Raw genomic sequence first — 17785 nt, forward strand, 5'->3', positions numbered from 1 at the left:
CCTTTCCAGACTCCTAGACTCTGGACTCAAACATTTTAAGTTTATTGATTCTGGTGTAGCAGTCACCAGTATTAGATTGGGTTCTTCTATCAACATTCTCTGGCCTTTTATGAGTTTCTTATCCTTTATTTCTTTGGGCTCCATTTGTTTGTTCTAAGCTTTCATATTAGAAGATTTGTATTAATACAAATTGATCTGTTTGAAGAGTAGTTGAGCTGAGATGGTAAGATTCTTAGCTGAGAACTTATGCATTTCCATGGAAGTATGGGAACCATTCTATACCATGAAAATTAGACATTTTTGGAAAACAATCCAAGTTGATATTAATATTTAAAAATTTTAAAAACTACAAGGGACAAGTGGGCTATGAAGATTGGTTGATCAGTATTGCCATTTGAATTGTGATAGTGTTGTCTATATTTCAATAAATGACATTTAATAATTATTGACCACTGGCTGTGGTGGACCCTATTGAGGAAGCAAACGTTAATTAGACATAGGCAGTTTTAAATGATATAGAGGGTGTTTCTAGATTTTTACGAATCTTTATTGTCAGTGATATAAAGTTAAGTACATTGAACCTGTCATCTTAAGATGGCATACTTCCTTCTATGGATTATCGTTTTGTATAGTAGAATGCTTTCTAAAAATACCATGCTACAATTTAGGAAAGCTATAGCTATAATTTTCTAAAAAATTATTTTGTTGGCTCATGAGATGCTCCATAGGGAAAATTAGTGAATAAGGAGTAAAATGATCTGTTCAGCAATTCACTGTGGACACCAGGATAATCAGGAAGGTGGTCAGCTCTGTTTTCTGTTTTTTCCACTGCTATTATATTTGATATCCACTTGCAGTGTGTTCAGTAGAACTTTTCCAGTGTCATAGAAACATGTATGTATGTGTGTGTGTACATGTATGCCATTGTCATACATTCTTTGTACCTTGGTCATTTACAGTATATATTCCTGATATTTAAAAATAATTTTCATATCAAGAACTGTTCTCTCCACCACTGTTGTGTCTTATCTCCTATCACACCCACTTTGTATGAGCTACAACTGTATTAGGAAGAACTGTGCTCAGTATCATCCATTTTTAGTCCGCATTGTAAAAGGGATAACCTGAATTTTAGGTAACTTGAGTGGAATTCATAGTCTTAATTTATAAGTTCTATACATATTTCGAAAGAACCCTTTTTATTTATTCAGCTTATATTATAAGCTTAATCTAGAGAAGAGCTCTGGAGACCAGGAATTGCAAAACTTGGACTTTGTTGTAGCGCTACCTCTGCCTAAAGGTCCTTGACCCAGTCACAGCTGCTTTGGCATGATTCCTTCCTTGTAAGCAAATTTTTAAAAATCAGTCTTTAAAAAAATAACTTCTCAGTTTTGTGTTATGTTTACAAAGACCTTCTGTGATCTGAGATTATAAAATAAAATTCTTCTACATTTTCTTCTAGGAATTCTATGCTTCCATTTTTTTGTTGTTGTTGAAATATTTCCCCACCTGGAGTTTATTTAGGTATGAAGTTTAATTAGGGGACTAATTCAATTTTTTTTCAGAAAAATCTGGGAAAACAAACAAACAAAAAACCCAGCTGTGCCAGTACAATTTTCTGGATAATTTATCTCTTTCAATTTGAAAGAACCTTTATCAAGTAATAAAATCTGTTTGTGCTATTTCATGCTGTATGGAAGTTTTAAATGTTTATTTAGTCACATCTATTTTTGTTTTAACAAGATTTTAAATTTATTTTGAAGAGCTAACAGTGGAATAGAACTTAGACTTATTCTGAGTAGTTCCACAGATTAGAAGTAGCACAAATGCCTGGAAGTTATAGTGAGTCTCTGTTGGTTCAGTATAGCATGGACCTATCTATTAAAAACCAATCATATGAGCTTTCTCACAAAATATTGACAAATACCTGGACGTTATAGTGAAACCCCTTTAGTTCAATATAACATGGACCTATCTATTAAAAACCGATCATATGAGCTTTCTCACAAAATATTGACAAATACCTGGAAGTTATAGTGAGTCTCCGTTGGTTCAGTATATCATGGATCTATCTATTAAAAACCGATCATATGAGCTTTCTCACAAAATATTGACAAATACCTGGAAGTTATAGTGAAACCCCTTTAGCTCAATATAACATGGACCTATCTATTAAAAACTGATCATATGAGCTTTCTCACAAAATAGCGATTTCTCCAATAATCTGTTAATTTTTATCTCTATGGATTCTGGTTTTTATGTCATGCTTAAAACGCCTCCTTCCTTTTTTTTAACCTTAAAATTGTTTATGTTCTCCTATATTTTCTCTTCCTATTTTCCCATAGGTACTACTAAAAATATTAGACCAGTATAGACAGAAAGAATATGTAGCCCCCCGTGTTCTTCAGCAAGCATTCAACTATCTCAACCAAGGGGTGGTTCATTCTGTCACGTGGAAGCAGATGAAGCCACACATACAGGTGAGTGTCAGGGAGCAGCTCTCCGTCTACGGCCATACCACCCTGAACGCGCCCGATCTCGTCTGATCTCGGAAGCTAAGCAGGGTCGGGCCTGGTTAGTACTTGGATGGGAGGGAGCAGCTCTCCAAAATGATTCTCTGGTCCATTAGGTTTTCTAGACAAAGTAAGTGTTACTAATCTTTTATTTTGTATTTAATATCTTTTTATTTCCATTAATAATTTCTAGTGAGTGCTATCTTACATCTGATATGAAGGGCTTGGAAATTTAAGCATTTGAGAAGAGTGAAGTCACTCAAGTTTTATGAGTGGGAAGACTTGGATTCAGCTGATGTTGCTTGACATCTCATTTATCCTTAGTTCCTCCTCTATGAAGGCAATTCTCTTTCTTATCTAAAGGTTCCTAGGACCAAATGAGGCCTTTTGTGTGAAGGCGTTTTGAAAACTGCCACCAGGGCTCTGCTGAGGCAGTGTTATTTTGCAGGAAATGAAGCCTGATATGTGACCATTTTCTTCTGTAGGTAGAAGTTTCTATTTCTTTTTTGGATTGTTAAGTTCTACAGCAGAAGTTAAAGTTTTTGTTTTTATATCAATTGTTTACTTAAAGGTAGAATTCAGCATTATTATTTAATTAAGGAACAAAAGAGAATGGAAAATTATGGACCATTAATAAATTAATTCTTATTTGCATACAAATAACTTTTGATAATTCAAAGACTTTAAATACTAAATCCCCCCACCCCACCACCAAACTATGAGTTCTTAAATTCTATAAAATGGTATCTGAAAAGAAAAATAAATTTTTTCTCTTTGCTTTTGATGTCTAGGATAGAATTTGTTTAGTGTTATCTTATTACAGGTCTTACAAATATAGTATCTTTTCATTATGTTTTATGTGGACATCTTAATAACTATTTGTCTAATCACTTTGATCAAATACTGATAATTTCTTTGCAATTAATAAAGATACTGATTTTATTTGCTGTGCTCCTGTAAAGTAAGGGTGAGTTGTGATAGCATTTCTTCTTTACTTGATAGCTTTGCCTTATTTTTACATGGCTGTAATGTAGGAATAAGAAAACTCTGATCCTTAAGCTGACTTTTTTCTCTTAGGATTATTAAATTTGGAATAAATGATAAGAGATGATCCTGTTTTTACAGAAGTAGTTGTTAGAACACAAAAGGGCTTAATGGAGCATTAGCAGCAGTGTACAGAGAGGCTGCTAGATGTGATATTTTCCCCCCTGAAACCCACATTTGTAGAGTAGGAAATTGGTTTCTCTGAAAATGGAAGAAGAAAAGAAAATTTTAATATTGTTGATATATTGACATTTAGGACCAAATTGGAAATGTGAAAAATTTTCAAAATAAGAAATATAATAGTAAATGGAACCTTGACATTTTTGTTTCTTAAAGAATCAAGGTATGTTTTATATTGATTTATTAGTAAAACTTTATTATCTCTGTTATTGTTTCAAAGAATAACATTTACATTTTTCTCTTTCTCTATACCTTTAATCAGTGTTGTTTACAAACAATCTTATGTTTAACTCTTCAAACCTCCCCTCTGCGCCTTGCTTTCCTGCTTTCACCATAGTGAATGGAGGCTTAAAAGAAAAATCAGTATAACAGTTTGGAAAACTAACATCATAAAGCCTGTCAATGAATATATTATTGGTATTCCCCAAATTTGAATAACCTATACTCATTTATTGTTTTGTTTCTTTCCATCTTAGAACATTTCTGAAGATGTGATTTTTTCTGTGATGTGTTATAAAGATGAGGATGAGGAGCTGTGGCAGGAAGATCCATATGAGTATATAAGGATGAAATTTGGTAATTGAGATGGTTTTATTCTTTGTCAGGTCCTGGATATGTAGAGCAACATAACTGAATTTATATCTCTATGCAGATTTTGTTACTTTGTTAAATTCCCAAACTTCTGCTTTGCATGATAAGCTGTGAAACTCATGAGAGTTGAAGTTCTGTTGAACCAAAGAACTTGAGGCCTTTGGGTGTGGGAGGTGAAAAGCCACCTTATTCATTTCTCTCAAGGGTGCTGAAGCACTTGTGGAGCTGTCTGGTACTCATGCTGTTGTGATGCCGATCTGCAGGGACCATGCCTTTCTGTGCCTTTTGGGTACCCATTAATAAATTGGGTTGTTCTCACTCTGGGAGATCATTTGGATTTCTGCATGTATTAGGAGCACCCCAATTTGGTTTGTGTCCTTATCCTAGGGACTAAGTATTCCACAAGGGAATGAGATTACCTCCAGTGAGATTACCCAGTTCGTTGTACTTTTAGCTTGGATTTTCCTGGAATCTGTTAAGCAGTGTAGGTTGCCAGAGTCATTCCCTTTTATCCCCAGTTTGTATTAACCACTTCATGGAATACTCAAGCATTTAACAGCAAAATGTTAGTATGCTTACGTGTGTCTCTCCCACAACTTCAAAGCTATCTGAGGGCAGGAACTTAATCTTATTTATATGCTTTATTTTGTATCCTCTATCCCTTCTACACCTCTATATTCCTCCTTGGTATGCTGAAATAAATGCTTGCTAAAAGTAGTACAGTCTAGGTGCTGTGACAAACCAGTGCTTTCCCCTTGTTGAGCCGGGTGTCTCTAGCTACCTGAGTTAAACATACTGGTATAGATGCTAGATTATCGGGTTATGTTGGTTTTACAGTGCTTTGTATTTTGTATTATTGATTCAGTAAGTGAGGAGGCACCTGTTCTCTGGGAGACAAAGTACAGGAAAAGCAAATGAATGAGAAACAACATTTACCATCTGCTTTATCTCTCCATTATACCTTTTTCTTTTGAAAGTTACTACTCATATGCATGATTTATTATTTTTCCTTGCTTATGCTTTTGTTTTCCTAGTTTGCTTTGACTGAGCAGAATTAGTCAGTTTTTCCTCTATCTTTAAGGCATTCTTTTAGTGTTTACCTTTTCTATAATACCTGTGTGTTTTTATAATGTACAGAGAATTTGTTTAGCTTTCAGAAAGCTACTGTTATTTCACTTATTCCTCATATCTTATAAGATAGTATCTCCGTTTTTAGAAAATGTAATAATTAAGAGCTGTATGTATGTTGATTAACAGTGAGAATTTACATTCTATAAATTGTTTAAAAGGCAATATGGGTAACTGAAGACTAGAGGAAGTGCCTTTTTAATGATTTCCTTCCATGGACTAGAATATGGTGGCTGTTTTTTGATATGTATATTTTACTTTTGGGTTACTATGGGGAAGAACAACTACTATATTTTCTTTTTACATTTTTGTTACTTGCAATTATTTATATGAACAAAACATTCTTGTCTAAATGTATTGATGGATATTAATAATAATATTTTTATTTATATTTTCTTTTTATTGTACCATTTAACCAACATCTCCCCATTATCCCTAATAATAACGTTTTTAGATTTGGTAAAAATTAACAAACTCAAGCTTTGGTGTTAAGACAGCGTGGGTGTGAATGCTGGCTTGGTCGCTTACTTGTATGACTGTGGGCAGGTTACTTAGCTTCTCTCAGATGATGTTTTCAGCTGTAAAATGGGTAATGATAATAGTGCTGGGTGGATTAAGTGGGATAATATACATGAATTAACTGCTTCACATAGAATACTAGATGCTTGTAAAATGTAGTGTCTGGCACAGAGTAAATACTCAAAAATGTTAGTTATGAATATTAGTACATTTACATTTTAGGTTTTGAGGCAAGGACTTATTTTTTATATTTAAACAGGGCATCTCAGATACTTCTCAAATTTTCAGATTTTTATATAGAACTGCCTATTCTGAAATTTGTGAAAATTTTCATGATACTAAGTGATACGTTAAGTTTTAACTAAGTGTATATTCAACAAATGCCCATTGAAAACCTGCTGAACCTATCTATTGACAGAGCCAAGCACAGTCCTAGAAATCCCTCAAGGTTTTACACTTGCTGTTTCCTCTGGTTTGAGTGCTTTATCTTTCAGTTTCCATGGATAGCTTTCTCCCTTATTTCATTCAATTTCTGCTTAAATGTTAATAGAGAATTGGAGAGGCTTTCCTTGATGCCCTATTTAAACTAGCACCCTATACTCTCTTAGTTTTTGTCTCCTTACCCTGTTTTATATTTGTTCTTAGCCTGACCTATTATTGTGTGTATGTGTGTGTGTACATATAATCTGTTTATTTCTTTCTTTCACCACATAAATTCCCATAGGAACCTTTTCTTTTTGATTTTTGTATCCCCAGAGTGAAGAATAGTGTCTGGCACATATGAACTGAATAAATTTTTGTTGTTTTTTGATAGAGATAAAGCATTTTTCCTGTCCTCCATGAAATAGATATGCTGAATATTATTGTTTTCTTTAATAAGATTCTTTGAAAGGACAACCTGTAGAATTTGGTAAATATTGTACGTGAGTGCACTGATGATATATCTTTGCTTTTTTATGCTGTAAACTGGTGTCATGTGGGCTACTTTATTTCTTCATTTGGAATAGTGATCAGTCATGTTTAAAATCTGTAATAAATAATTGCATTTTTACTAACATGGCTTAACCTTTTAAAATCTTAGATATTTTTGAAGATTATGCTTCGCCTACTACAGCAGCCCAGACTCTCTTATATACTGCCGCAAAGAAAAGAAAAGAGGTATACAGTTATTCTTTCTAAATCTAAAATTCAAAGGTGGCCTGTGTTGATTTGACACTCTAATGTACCCCTAGTATTTGAAAAATTATATTATTAGTCATAACTTGTCACTTTAAGAATATTTTTCTGTCCTACTAAGGGAAAAGGGTGAAGTATCATTGTTTATTTTGTTTTCTTAATAAATTGTACCTTTTTAATGGAGCTTGTAGTTGCTTGATAAAACACAATAAAATGGCTTTATTTTTGAAAATTAACATATCATATTTAATACTATAGTAAGGCAATGGAAGTTCATGTAGACTAAAATGGATTCTGTTATTTCTTCAGGTGTTGCCAAAAATGATGTCATTCTGTTATCAAATCCTAACGGACCCAACCTTTGACCCTAGGAAGAGAGATGGAGCCCTGCATGTGATTGGTTCCCTAGCTGAGATTTTATTGAAGGTTAAGATCATAAAAATTCAGTTTACTTAATAAAACTGTGAAGCACATGCAAGTGAGAGAATATGAAAGTTATGGATAGTTTAAAACTGGTGACTACTTCTTGATAATTCAGTTGACTGTAAATATCTTTTCTGTCACCTATGTCTTTAAAAAAAAAAATTTGACTTTTTTATTTTTCAGTATGAAACTGTTGCTATATAAAAAAGGACACAAAATGCATTAGTGTTATTTCTTATTTGTACAAAAAATAATATCAAATTAATCTAAGGTACTATTTCTGTCTTGTTTAAAACATGTAGGTTAAATAACTTTAAATTGTAAATAAAGTATATTAAATGCAAGTTATAATAAACCTACTTTGTTAGGAAGTGCTTTTTACATATGAAAAAGACATTAATAAGTTGGAATTTAATTTGTTTCCTAACAGAAGAGTTTATTCAAGGACCAAATGGAGTTGTTTCTACAGAATCATGTATTTCCATTATTATTGTCTAACCTGGGATATCTTCGAGCTAGAGTAAGTTTTCCATATTTCTGTTATGTATCTTAAAACCTTCATCTGTAAGACAATTATTAAATAAATTTTGGGGGGATAAATTGACCTTTTACCACGTAGATGAAGTGGAGCCAATTAGAATATCTGTTATTATGGTCACATCAGCTGAATAACAACAAACCAGTAAAGAAAGGGATTTATAAGTTTTAATTCTATCAGATTTAATTTTATTTGTTACCCTAGCCTTACTTGCTGCATATGTGAAAAATGCAGCGAGAGGGATAATTTTATAGCAATGGTACAGTGCAAATTCATCAACTGATTGATTTTCACTGTCTAAAATGACATGAAATTCTAGTTTGGCTAAAAACTTGAATATATTAGGTAAATTTGCCTCAGTAAAACAAAGAAAATAATATTCCATGTAAACTTACTTGTGTTCTAAGTACATGCTATTTCTAGAATCAACACATTTTATGGAGAAATAGAAATAAAACTTTAATTCAAGAGCCTACTATTTATCTTTATAAATTCATCAACACAAAAAAATGTCTTGCAAAAAACGACATACGTTATCAATGCCTTGTACACTAGAGAGTACTTTATAAACATAATAGTAACTAGAGAAATATTTGGGCAAACGTAGATTAGGGATACTGAGGGCACATGAACACTTTCATAGTTGGGCTCTTACCTTTGAGAAGCTGTATGAATTGTAATTCTCTTGCTAAAAGTCTTTAGTAACTCAAATTAATTTCTGTTGTGTTTTATGCACATAGCGAATAAAATAAAGCCATAATGATTCTGTGGTCTAATAGTTCAAAATTTAATAATCTATAAAGATTTAAAATTCTTGGTACCTTATGTGAGTGAAATAAGGAAGTTTGCTAAGCCAGTTAGATGAGACGTTATTTTCCCTTACACTAACTGTGAAGGCTGCCAGCAAATGAACTTCAAACACTGGTTTAGAGAAGCTTTTACATATAACAAATTAGTTAGAATTATAATATTTGTTATTTTTTTCAGGATTTTTTTCAAGGATACTTAAATTTGGTTCCTTTTTCTGTTTCCTTTGAAAAGTGAAACTGCCTTTCTTATTAAAAGAGTGGGAAATTCAGAAGTTAGAAACTAAGGCTAACGTGCCACCGTCCAAAAACAAACAATTCTTGGTAGAATTACTGATATTTAACCAAGAAGTTCTATATGTGTGATATTATTACAGAATGCCATAATCCTAATAGCTCCCTACTTACTTTCTCCTTATAATGTAGTCCTGCTGGGTACTTCATGCATTTAGTTCTTTGAAGTTTCATAATGAGCTCAACCTAAGAAATGCAGTTGAATTAGCCAAGAAGAGCCTGATTGAAGATAAGGAGATGCCTGTCAAAGTTGAAGCTGCCCTGGCTCTTCAGTCATTAATTTCTAACCAGATACAAGGTAAAGCCCAAAATACCTTTTATAAGTTTATTTAAAAATATTTTTGACATTGTCTTCTCAATTTTATTCACTTCCTTCCCTAATGATGATGATTCTCTAAGTCTGAGGGTTCAGGTTTTGGAATTCTGAGCATTTGCCCCCTCAGTATTTTATAGGGGTTTATTCTTGCCATTTTTAGGAGTTCCTATTGAATGTGGCTTCCAGAAGTATTTTAGATTAGGAAACAAGTTAATAATTGTTTGGCACTAGGATGGACCTGGGAATCAAGGGACCGGGGGTCCAGTTTTGATTTTGTTGCTAACTTGCGATGTAAACTTGGGAGAGGCACATGATCTGTCAAGGCTTAGGTTTCTACATATGTAAATTTAGGGGCATTGGACTAGATGGCTTCAGTATTTTTTTCAACCCTAGGATTCTATGATTCTGCTAGTTCTGAAAGTAGTAAGTAGTATTTCTAGTGAGTGATAACACAGATATCTCATTTGTTTAGAAGAATGTTTTGTTCAAAATTCAAATAAACCTTTGCAAGTAAATTCAGCTTTATGAAGAACATGACCTAGTATACCTCTATTCAACAGTGTTTCAGCAGGAGAATTGAATATTGTATAAAGGTATGTGGGGAGGTGGGTAGACATGGGTTGGGGCATGGAATGGTCCCTATCAGTATTGGGCATAGTCTTTATGTACATGACTTTTTATACTTGTCATCAGGACTGATGTAACATTCATTTTCTCCAGTTCTTGTCGATGACAGAGCATATGTATAATTAGAATTTCTCAGTGGGTCCTATTGGCATTTTGGGCAGGACAGGTCTTTCCTGTGCAGATCTGCTTATCCTTAAGTGGCTCATGGGGAAATTGATATGTTGATGAACATTATTTTGATACAGCTTTGTAACTTATGCATCACAGAGGAAGTGTGTATCTAGAACCTTATCTAGGTATTACCCTGTGTTACTTTATCTTGTTACCAAGTTAGTTCCTTTCACCATCTGTGAATAGCTAATTTTTATGAATTTTGTTTTATTGTATTAGCTAAGGAATATATGAAGCCACATGTGAGGCCTATCATGCAGGAGCTATTGCACATTGTTAGAGAGACAGAAAATGATGATGTTACTAATGTTATTCAGAAGATGATATGTGAATACAGTCAAGAAGTAGCCTCAATTGCTGTCGATATGACCCAACACTTGGTAAGACTGAGCAAACTTTTATGTCAGTTTGATATAGAAGCCTTGAGTAATCTAAATAAATTAAACTCTAAAATTTGGGGTTGAGTTTTATTTGTAACTGAAATATTAATATAAAAATATTTGCTGTAATAATTATGATGTTTCTATAGTTAATTAGTCTTAAATCTAATAACATTTAGGATAATCTCTTTTCATCCATGATATTCTGAGATTTCATAATGATGTGCCTTGATGTAAACCTAAATTTTCAGTTTCTGGACTTTGAATCTGGAAACTCATTTCCTTCAGTTTGTGGCAATTTCTTGGATTACTTCTTTGATAAATTTCTTTCTGCTATGTTTTTCTGTTCTATATTTCCTGACATAGAATATCAGATCTGGACTGAGTCTCTAATTTCCTTACCTTTTTTCCCGTTTTCCATGTGTGTACTTTTTGTTTCATTTTCTAGGTGACTCCTTGACTTTATCTTCTAAACCTTCTGTCACATTTTTCTTTTTAGTGTTATTTGATTTCAGTTTTCCTAGATTTTGGTTTTATTGGCATAATGGCAACCAGAAGTTAAATATTAGCTATCTGCTTGTAATAGCTAATGTAAATTCCAGTCTAGTGACTAGATAAGGAAAAATGACTGTATTTAAAACATGACAGTTTCTGTCATTGTATGAAAAGAGATGATTCAGTCAGCAAAGTGCAGAACTTAAAGTTTGAGCAATACTGACAATTGAATGTGTGAAACTGCCCTTTTGCTAACTTATAATGGGTGTGTATGTGTAATAACAGTACTAATGGTTGAATATTTTAATATTCTCATAGGCTGATATCTTTGGCAAAGTTCTTCAAAGTGATGAATATGAAGAAGTTGAGGACAAAACAGTAATGGCTATGGGAATTTTGCATACCATCGATACTATCTTAACAGTTGTAGAAGATCACAAAGAGGTGAGATTTCTTTGTGTTTTATTATGTCATACTAGTAACATTAACTGAAATTTAAATGATTGGTGGACATGAATTTTAGTCTTGACTTTTAAATTACTACTTTGTTATGTTGCTAAGTTTCAAAAATTACCCTCAAATCTTAAGGAAACATTAAAAAGATGGAGGGGAAATATTCCATGTGCTTGTAAAGTATATAGTATATCCCTTTGTATTAAACTGAGTTTAGTTCATCATATCTGCTATGTGCCAGGCTAGGTTTTGGGGGAATATCAAATTGAATAAGACATGAGCCCTGCCTTCTGGATAGACAACCATTCAGTCACAGTGGAAAGTGTTAAGTAATGGAGTATAATTCTGATGTAGCAAGTACTGTAAGAATGGAGGGGGAATAAGAGCAAGAGCTTAAAAACATCTTTTCTAAACCAAATTCCAGAATAGTATGGGGATAGGAATTTATACAGACATTTATCCACTGCTTTCACATCTATTAACTGATAGGATCTTCCTGCCACCACCGTGAGTTAGAGCAGGTAATGGTAATCTTTCACAGAAGTGGAAAACAAGGTTCAGGTAGGTGCAAGAGACTTGTTGATGGTCACAGAGCTAGTAAGTTGTACTTTGGGTTTGTAATCAGCTCATTATGATAATATACCAATTTGTCCTCATTTAAAACCTATGGCTCTCCTTCTCAGCTATCACATGGCATCTCCTTAACTCAAATTGGAGTTTTGTTCATTACTTCTTTGAGCGCAAGTTGACTTTCCTGGCAATGATGGCAGCTCTTGTTTTATACAGTGAGGACTTAGGAAGCAGGTGCTAGTTCTTTAAATAGCATTGATAAAACATGTGGCCATTGATTTATTCTGTGTTTATCACGTACTGATGGAAGACTACAAGGTTTTTAAAAATGGTTTGATATTTTTCTCCTGGACTGGTCTTCCTTTACCTAAGGGTCTTAATGTGAATTTTTATTTCTATGTTTGTTATTTTATTTTTGTGTCCTTCTGTGTTAAAACTGTATGATCCTGTTGGTAACGGCAAAGTTTTCCAAATTAAATTACAAGTATGCTTAAGGATAGTTCTTTCACCTTATATTTAAAACTTGTATTTTAAATTTGAATAGACCTTAGATATCAACTAGTTCAGTCTTCTCAAATGTGTGTGTGTGTGTGTTGGCAGGGTGGGGTAGGAGTAGTAGAATGAGCTGCAGGATTAGTTTGAAAACAAAACAGCATTTTATCTATTTATTTTATTTTTTTGCTCTTGATATTAAATTTATTTTGAATTTCATATAATGTTAAAGGAGCATGTGAACTTATTGTGATTATCAAGGGAGGCATGGGTTAAAATTGAGAAACACCAATCAAATCCAGCTGCCTTACTTATATATGAAAAATCTTAAATCTTTCAGCTAACTGGATTTACTAAGGTCACCGATACTTGCAGGCAAAACCAACTGGAATCTTGTTCTCCTGACCACCTGTTCTTTAACATTGAAATTTGACTTATTAAAAGCAAACTTTGGAAACAATATTTTCCTAAAAGGAAAAGCCACATGTTTATGAATACATGTACAAATACTCAATGTATGGAAAGTAAAATTGGAAATATAAAATAGGTGCATATGCATTTTGTTTAATAGTTTTAAACATATTGACAATTTTGTAAACTGGGATATTTTGGATCATTTGAACTTTAAGACAATAGTTTAAGCTGATATTAGAATATGCTCAAAAGTTGAAACAGGATATTTACATGAAAAATTAACCAATGATAGATTTTAATTTTTACATATTTAAAAAACGTTTAATGCTAACATATATTGAAAAATTCAAAGGGTATGAAAAGGTGTTCAGTGAAATTTCACGTTTCATTCATTTCTTCAGCCATCTAATTCCCCTCTCAGGTGGTAGCTATTTTTACTAGGTTTTTTGTATCCTTCTAGAGATTTTTCTGTTAACATATAAGCAAAAAGTGAATGTGTGCATTTTCCTTTCACGAAAATGATAGCATACTATATATAGTTTTTATCTGCCATTTTTTTACTTAATATATCTTGGTGATCCTTCCATATCAGTGAGTACAGTTATGTATTTTTGATTGTTGCATAATATCCCCTTGTATGATGTATCAAATTTATTTAACGCATCCCTTGTTAATGGGTATAATTTAACTGTCCCTTGTTTAAATGAACATGTGTTTGTTAGTAGTCACAAACATTGCTCCAGTAAATGGCCTTTTACATGTCATTTTGTATATGTAATAATATGTCTAGAGGATAAATTCCTTGAAGTGGAATTACTGGGTTGAAGAGTATGTGTATGAGTAAGTTTGAAGGATATTGCTAACTTGTCCTGTATAGCATGTACCAATTTACAGTCCACAAATCAATGTACAACAGTGTCTTTCTTCTCAGTCTCATACTTTTTGATTATTGCTAGTCTGATAGGTCAGAAGTGTTAATGTTGCACTTTGAATCTGTACTTGTTATCATGTACGTGTATTAGAGTGAACATCTTTTTTTATAAGCTTAGGGACTGTTTATACTTTTTCTAACCTTTGCCTATTTTTCTGTTGATTTGATTTCATGTAAGGGGAATTTGATCTTTGTCTGTGATACCACTTGAAAATATTTCACTCTATTTTTCATTTATTTTTTACTTCCCCCTGCCTCATGCAGAAATTCTTAATTTTGTAATCAGATGGTTCAATTTTTTTTTTTTTCCGTTCCTCATTTCTGGGCTTTGAGTCACTTTCCTTCTTCAGGATTATACAAGAATTCTTTTTATTTCTTCTAGAGTTTTTTATGGTTTAATTCTTCACTTTGAAATATTTGATCTATTAGGAATTTATTTTGGTATGAAATATGAGGTAAGGAACTAATTTAATTTGTAATTTTATTACAGACTTGACTCCCATTCCCACCGTTAGCCTACCTTTCAGAATATCCCGGTTATTCTTGCATGTTTAATTCTTCATATGAAGTTTAGAATTGCCTTGTCAAGTTCACCTCTTAAAAATGTCTAGTTGGTGTTTTTATTGGGGTAGTATTAAGTTTATATATTAACTTAAGTGTTATTATGATAAATTTTAAGTTAAATGTTTAAAATTTGTCTTTAGATTACGCAGCAGTTAGAGAATATCTGTCTACGGATCATTGATCTTGTTTTACAGAAACATGTAATTGGTAAGTTCAAAAGTTGAGTGAAAGGTAAATTAAGAATTTTTTTTTAATTTGATGAATTCAAAGTGCATTTTTAGCCCTTCAAATTTGACAAGGTGGACAGTTTTGAGAAAGAGAAACTAGTATTCTCTTTGATATTTAGATATACTTTCTAATGTTAGATATCTGCATTTTCATTTAGAGATAAGCTTATAATATATCCAGTTGAGAATATTTAGTTGGAATTTTTAAAGAACATGGAATTTAAAATTTTACATTTTTAGAAATTAAGAACGGGGTTGAGATTTAGGTGAGGTTACTTTAATCTGGGATTGAAAAATGTTTAATAATAGGCAAATTTCTTATTAGAATGTGAATTAATTGTTGTCTTTATAGTGCCTGACTTCTGAGTAGAATCAGCAACTAATGCCGGATGTTACAAGCTGATGGGAATTTTGTAGAGGAGGCTACTTTTCCACAATATCCAAGCACTTTGAAGGTGCCGGCCCCAAGTCATGTGGGCATGAGAAAATGCAAGCTGTGTTGTTCTCAGAAAAATTCGAGAAAAGCATGCTACTGCTTTAGAGTGGTTGTCTCCAAACTTTTTATTGTTCACCCCATTAGTAAAAATTGAGCATGCATTTCAAATATGTGAATAACATTTGAATACAATGAAGTATATATGAACAATGTTATACAATTCAGCCTTCTGAAGGAAATCCTGTCATTCGTGACAATGTGGGATGAACCTGGAGGACATTATGCTAAGTAGAATAAGCCAGACACAGAAAGACAAATACCACCTGATCTCACTTATATGTGGAATCTAAAAAAGTCAGACGCATAGAGAATCTAGAGTGGTGGTTACCAAGGACTGGGGGGTATATGGGGTGGGGACATACTGGTGAAAATGGTGACTGTAGTTAATGACAATGTATTATATACTTAAAAATTGCTACAAGAAAATTGCTACATTTTAAGTATTCTTACCACAAAAAGTATGTGAGGTAATAGTTATGTAAATTAGCTTGATTTAGCCATTCTGCAAAATGCACATATTTCAAAACATCACATTGTACACTGTAAATATATGAGTACTTCAAAAAGTTCATGGAAAAATAGAATTAAAAGATAATATGAATCTTTCCATTTTTTTTTGAAGATTTCTCATATTCAGTTTTTATTTGTCAAATAAATTAGGAATAATAAATTTTAAAAAGCACATTTTCAGTAAAAAGACCAGTGGCTGCCTGGGGACGGGGGTAGGAGAGAGGGAAGAATGAATAGGTGGAGCATGGGATGTTTAGGGCAATGAAACTATTCTGTATGATACAGTAATGATGGACACATGTCATTATACGTTTGTCAAAAGCCATAGAATGTACAACATAAAGAGTGAACCCCAATATAAACTATGGACTTTAGTTAATAACAACAAAGTTTCTGAAAGTTCTGTTCTAGTTTATTTCACTTAGCATTATGCCCTTTAGGTCCATCCATGTTGCAAGTGATTTTTTTTTTACAGCTGAATAGTATTTCATTTTGTGTATATGCCACATTTTCTTTATTCATTCATCCATTGATGGACATTTAGGTTTTTCCATATCTTGGCTATTGAGAATAATGCTGCAGTGGACGTGGGAGTGCAGATATTTCTCCAATATCCTGATTCAGTTCCCTTGGATATATACCCAGTAGTGGGATTACTGGTTCACATGGAGTTCTATTTTTAATTGTTTGAGGAAACTCCATACTGTTTTCCATAGTGGCTGCGCCAATTTACATTGCCATCAAGAGAGTACAAGAGTACTCTTTTCTCACCATCCTCTCTAACATTTTTCTCTTGTCTTTTTGATAATAGCCATTTTAACAGGTGTGAGGTGATATTGTGGTTTTAATTTGCATTTCTCTGATTAATGATGTTGAACATTTTTTCATATACCTGTTGGCCATTTGTATGTCTTCTTTTGAGAAATCTCTATTCAAGTCTTTTGCCAATTTTTTAGTTGGGTTATTTATTTTCTTGCTGTTGAGTTGTTTGAGTTCCTTATGTATTTTAGATATTAACACTTTATCAGATATACACAGTTTGCAAATATTTTCTTCTATTCCGTAGGTTGTCTTTGCACTATGTTGATTGTTTCCTTTGCTATGAAGAAGGTTTCTAATTTGATGTAATCCTCTTTGTCTATTTTTGCTTTTGTTGCCTGTGCTTTTGTGGTCATATCCCCAACCAGCATTCTCCAGACCAATGTCATGGACCTTTCCCCCTATGTTTTCTTTTAGCAGTCTTACAATTTCAGGTCTTAATGTTTAAGTCTTTAATCTATTTTGAGTTGATTTTTGTTATTGTATGAGATGAGGTTCTAATTTCATCCTTCTGCATGTGGATATCCAATTTTTCCATCACCATTTATTGAAGACCCTGTTCTTTCCCCATTGCGTATTCTCAGCATCTTTGTTGAAAATCAGTTGACTCTAAATGTGTGGATTTATTTCTGGACTCTATTCTGTTCCACTGTTGTATGTGTCTGTTTTTATATGAGTACCATTCTAGAATTTTCAGAAATCCTGCATTTAGATAATTGGTTGTTTTTCAATGATTTTCTTATATAACAAATTATTTACCATATTTGTAATATCCATCTTATTCTGCTTTAAGTAAGGCAATTATTTATATTACTAGCTTTTGAATATATTAAGTTTTATATAATGTTTGGGAGGGAAAAAAAGCTTTATTCAAGTTTCCAGGGTGAATATTAGTTTCTTGTATAAGACAGAAAAAACTTTCAAGTTAGACTTCTTTGCTCAGTGACATGGTAGGAATTATTTGAAATTTTTGTATTGAGGTTTGTGTTTTCTGATTGTATGTTTAGCTATAACTTACTTTTGACTAAGGGTAATGATAATAAATATATATGGAAGTACAAGAACATTTCCTTTGGACTCTTCTGCTTTATAATAAATATAATTGTCT

The 17785-nt window shown here is 32.7% G+C and overlaps 1 protein-coding gene across 2 annotated transcripts in view; it reads left to right on the forward strand.

The window, feature by feature from the left end:
- IPO8 (importin 8) overlaps positions 1 to 17785 on the forward strand; it is a 74196-nt gene that overhangs the window by 19187 nt on the left and 37224 nt on the right. For both annotated transcript variants that reach the window (XM_063075234.1, XM_063075236.1), the window contains exons 9-17: positions 2346 to 2480; positions 4214 to 4313; positions 7057 to 7133; positions 7461 to 7577; positions 8005 to 8094; positions 9345 to 9510; positions 10546 to 10706; positions 11520 to 11645; positions 14766 to 14832. In XM_063075234.1, coding sequence (XP_062931304.1) covers positions 2346 to 2480; positions 4214 to 4313; positions 7057 to 7133; positions 7461 to 7577; positions 8005 to 8094; positions 9345 to 9510; positions 10546 to 10706; positions 11520 to 11645; positions 14766 to 14832 — 1039 coding nt within the window. The remainder of the gene's footprint in view (positions 1 to 2345; positions 2481 to 4213; positions 4314 to 7056; positions 7134 to 7460; positions 7578 to 8004; positions 8095 to 9344; positions 9511 to 10545; positions 10707 to 11519; positions 11646 to 14765; positions 14833 to 17785) is intronic.

Source organism: Cynocephalus volans, chromosome 12 (assembly GCF_027409185.1).
Source record: "Cynocephalus volans isolate mCynVol1 chromosome 12, mCynVol1.pri, whole genome shotgun sequence".
Classification (NCBI taxonomy): Eukaryota; Metazoa; Chordata; class Mammalia; order Dermoptera; family Cynocephalidae; genus Cynocephalus; species Cynocephalus volans.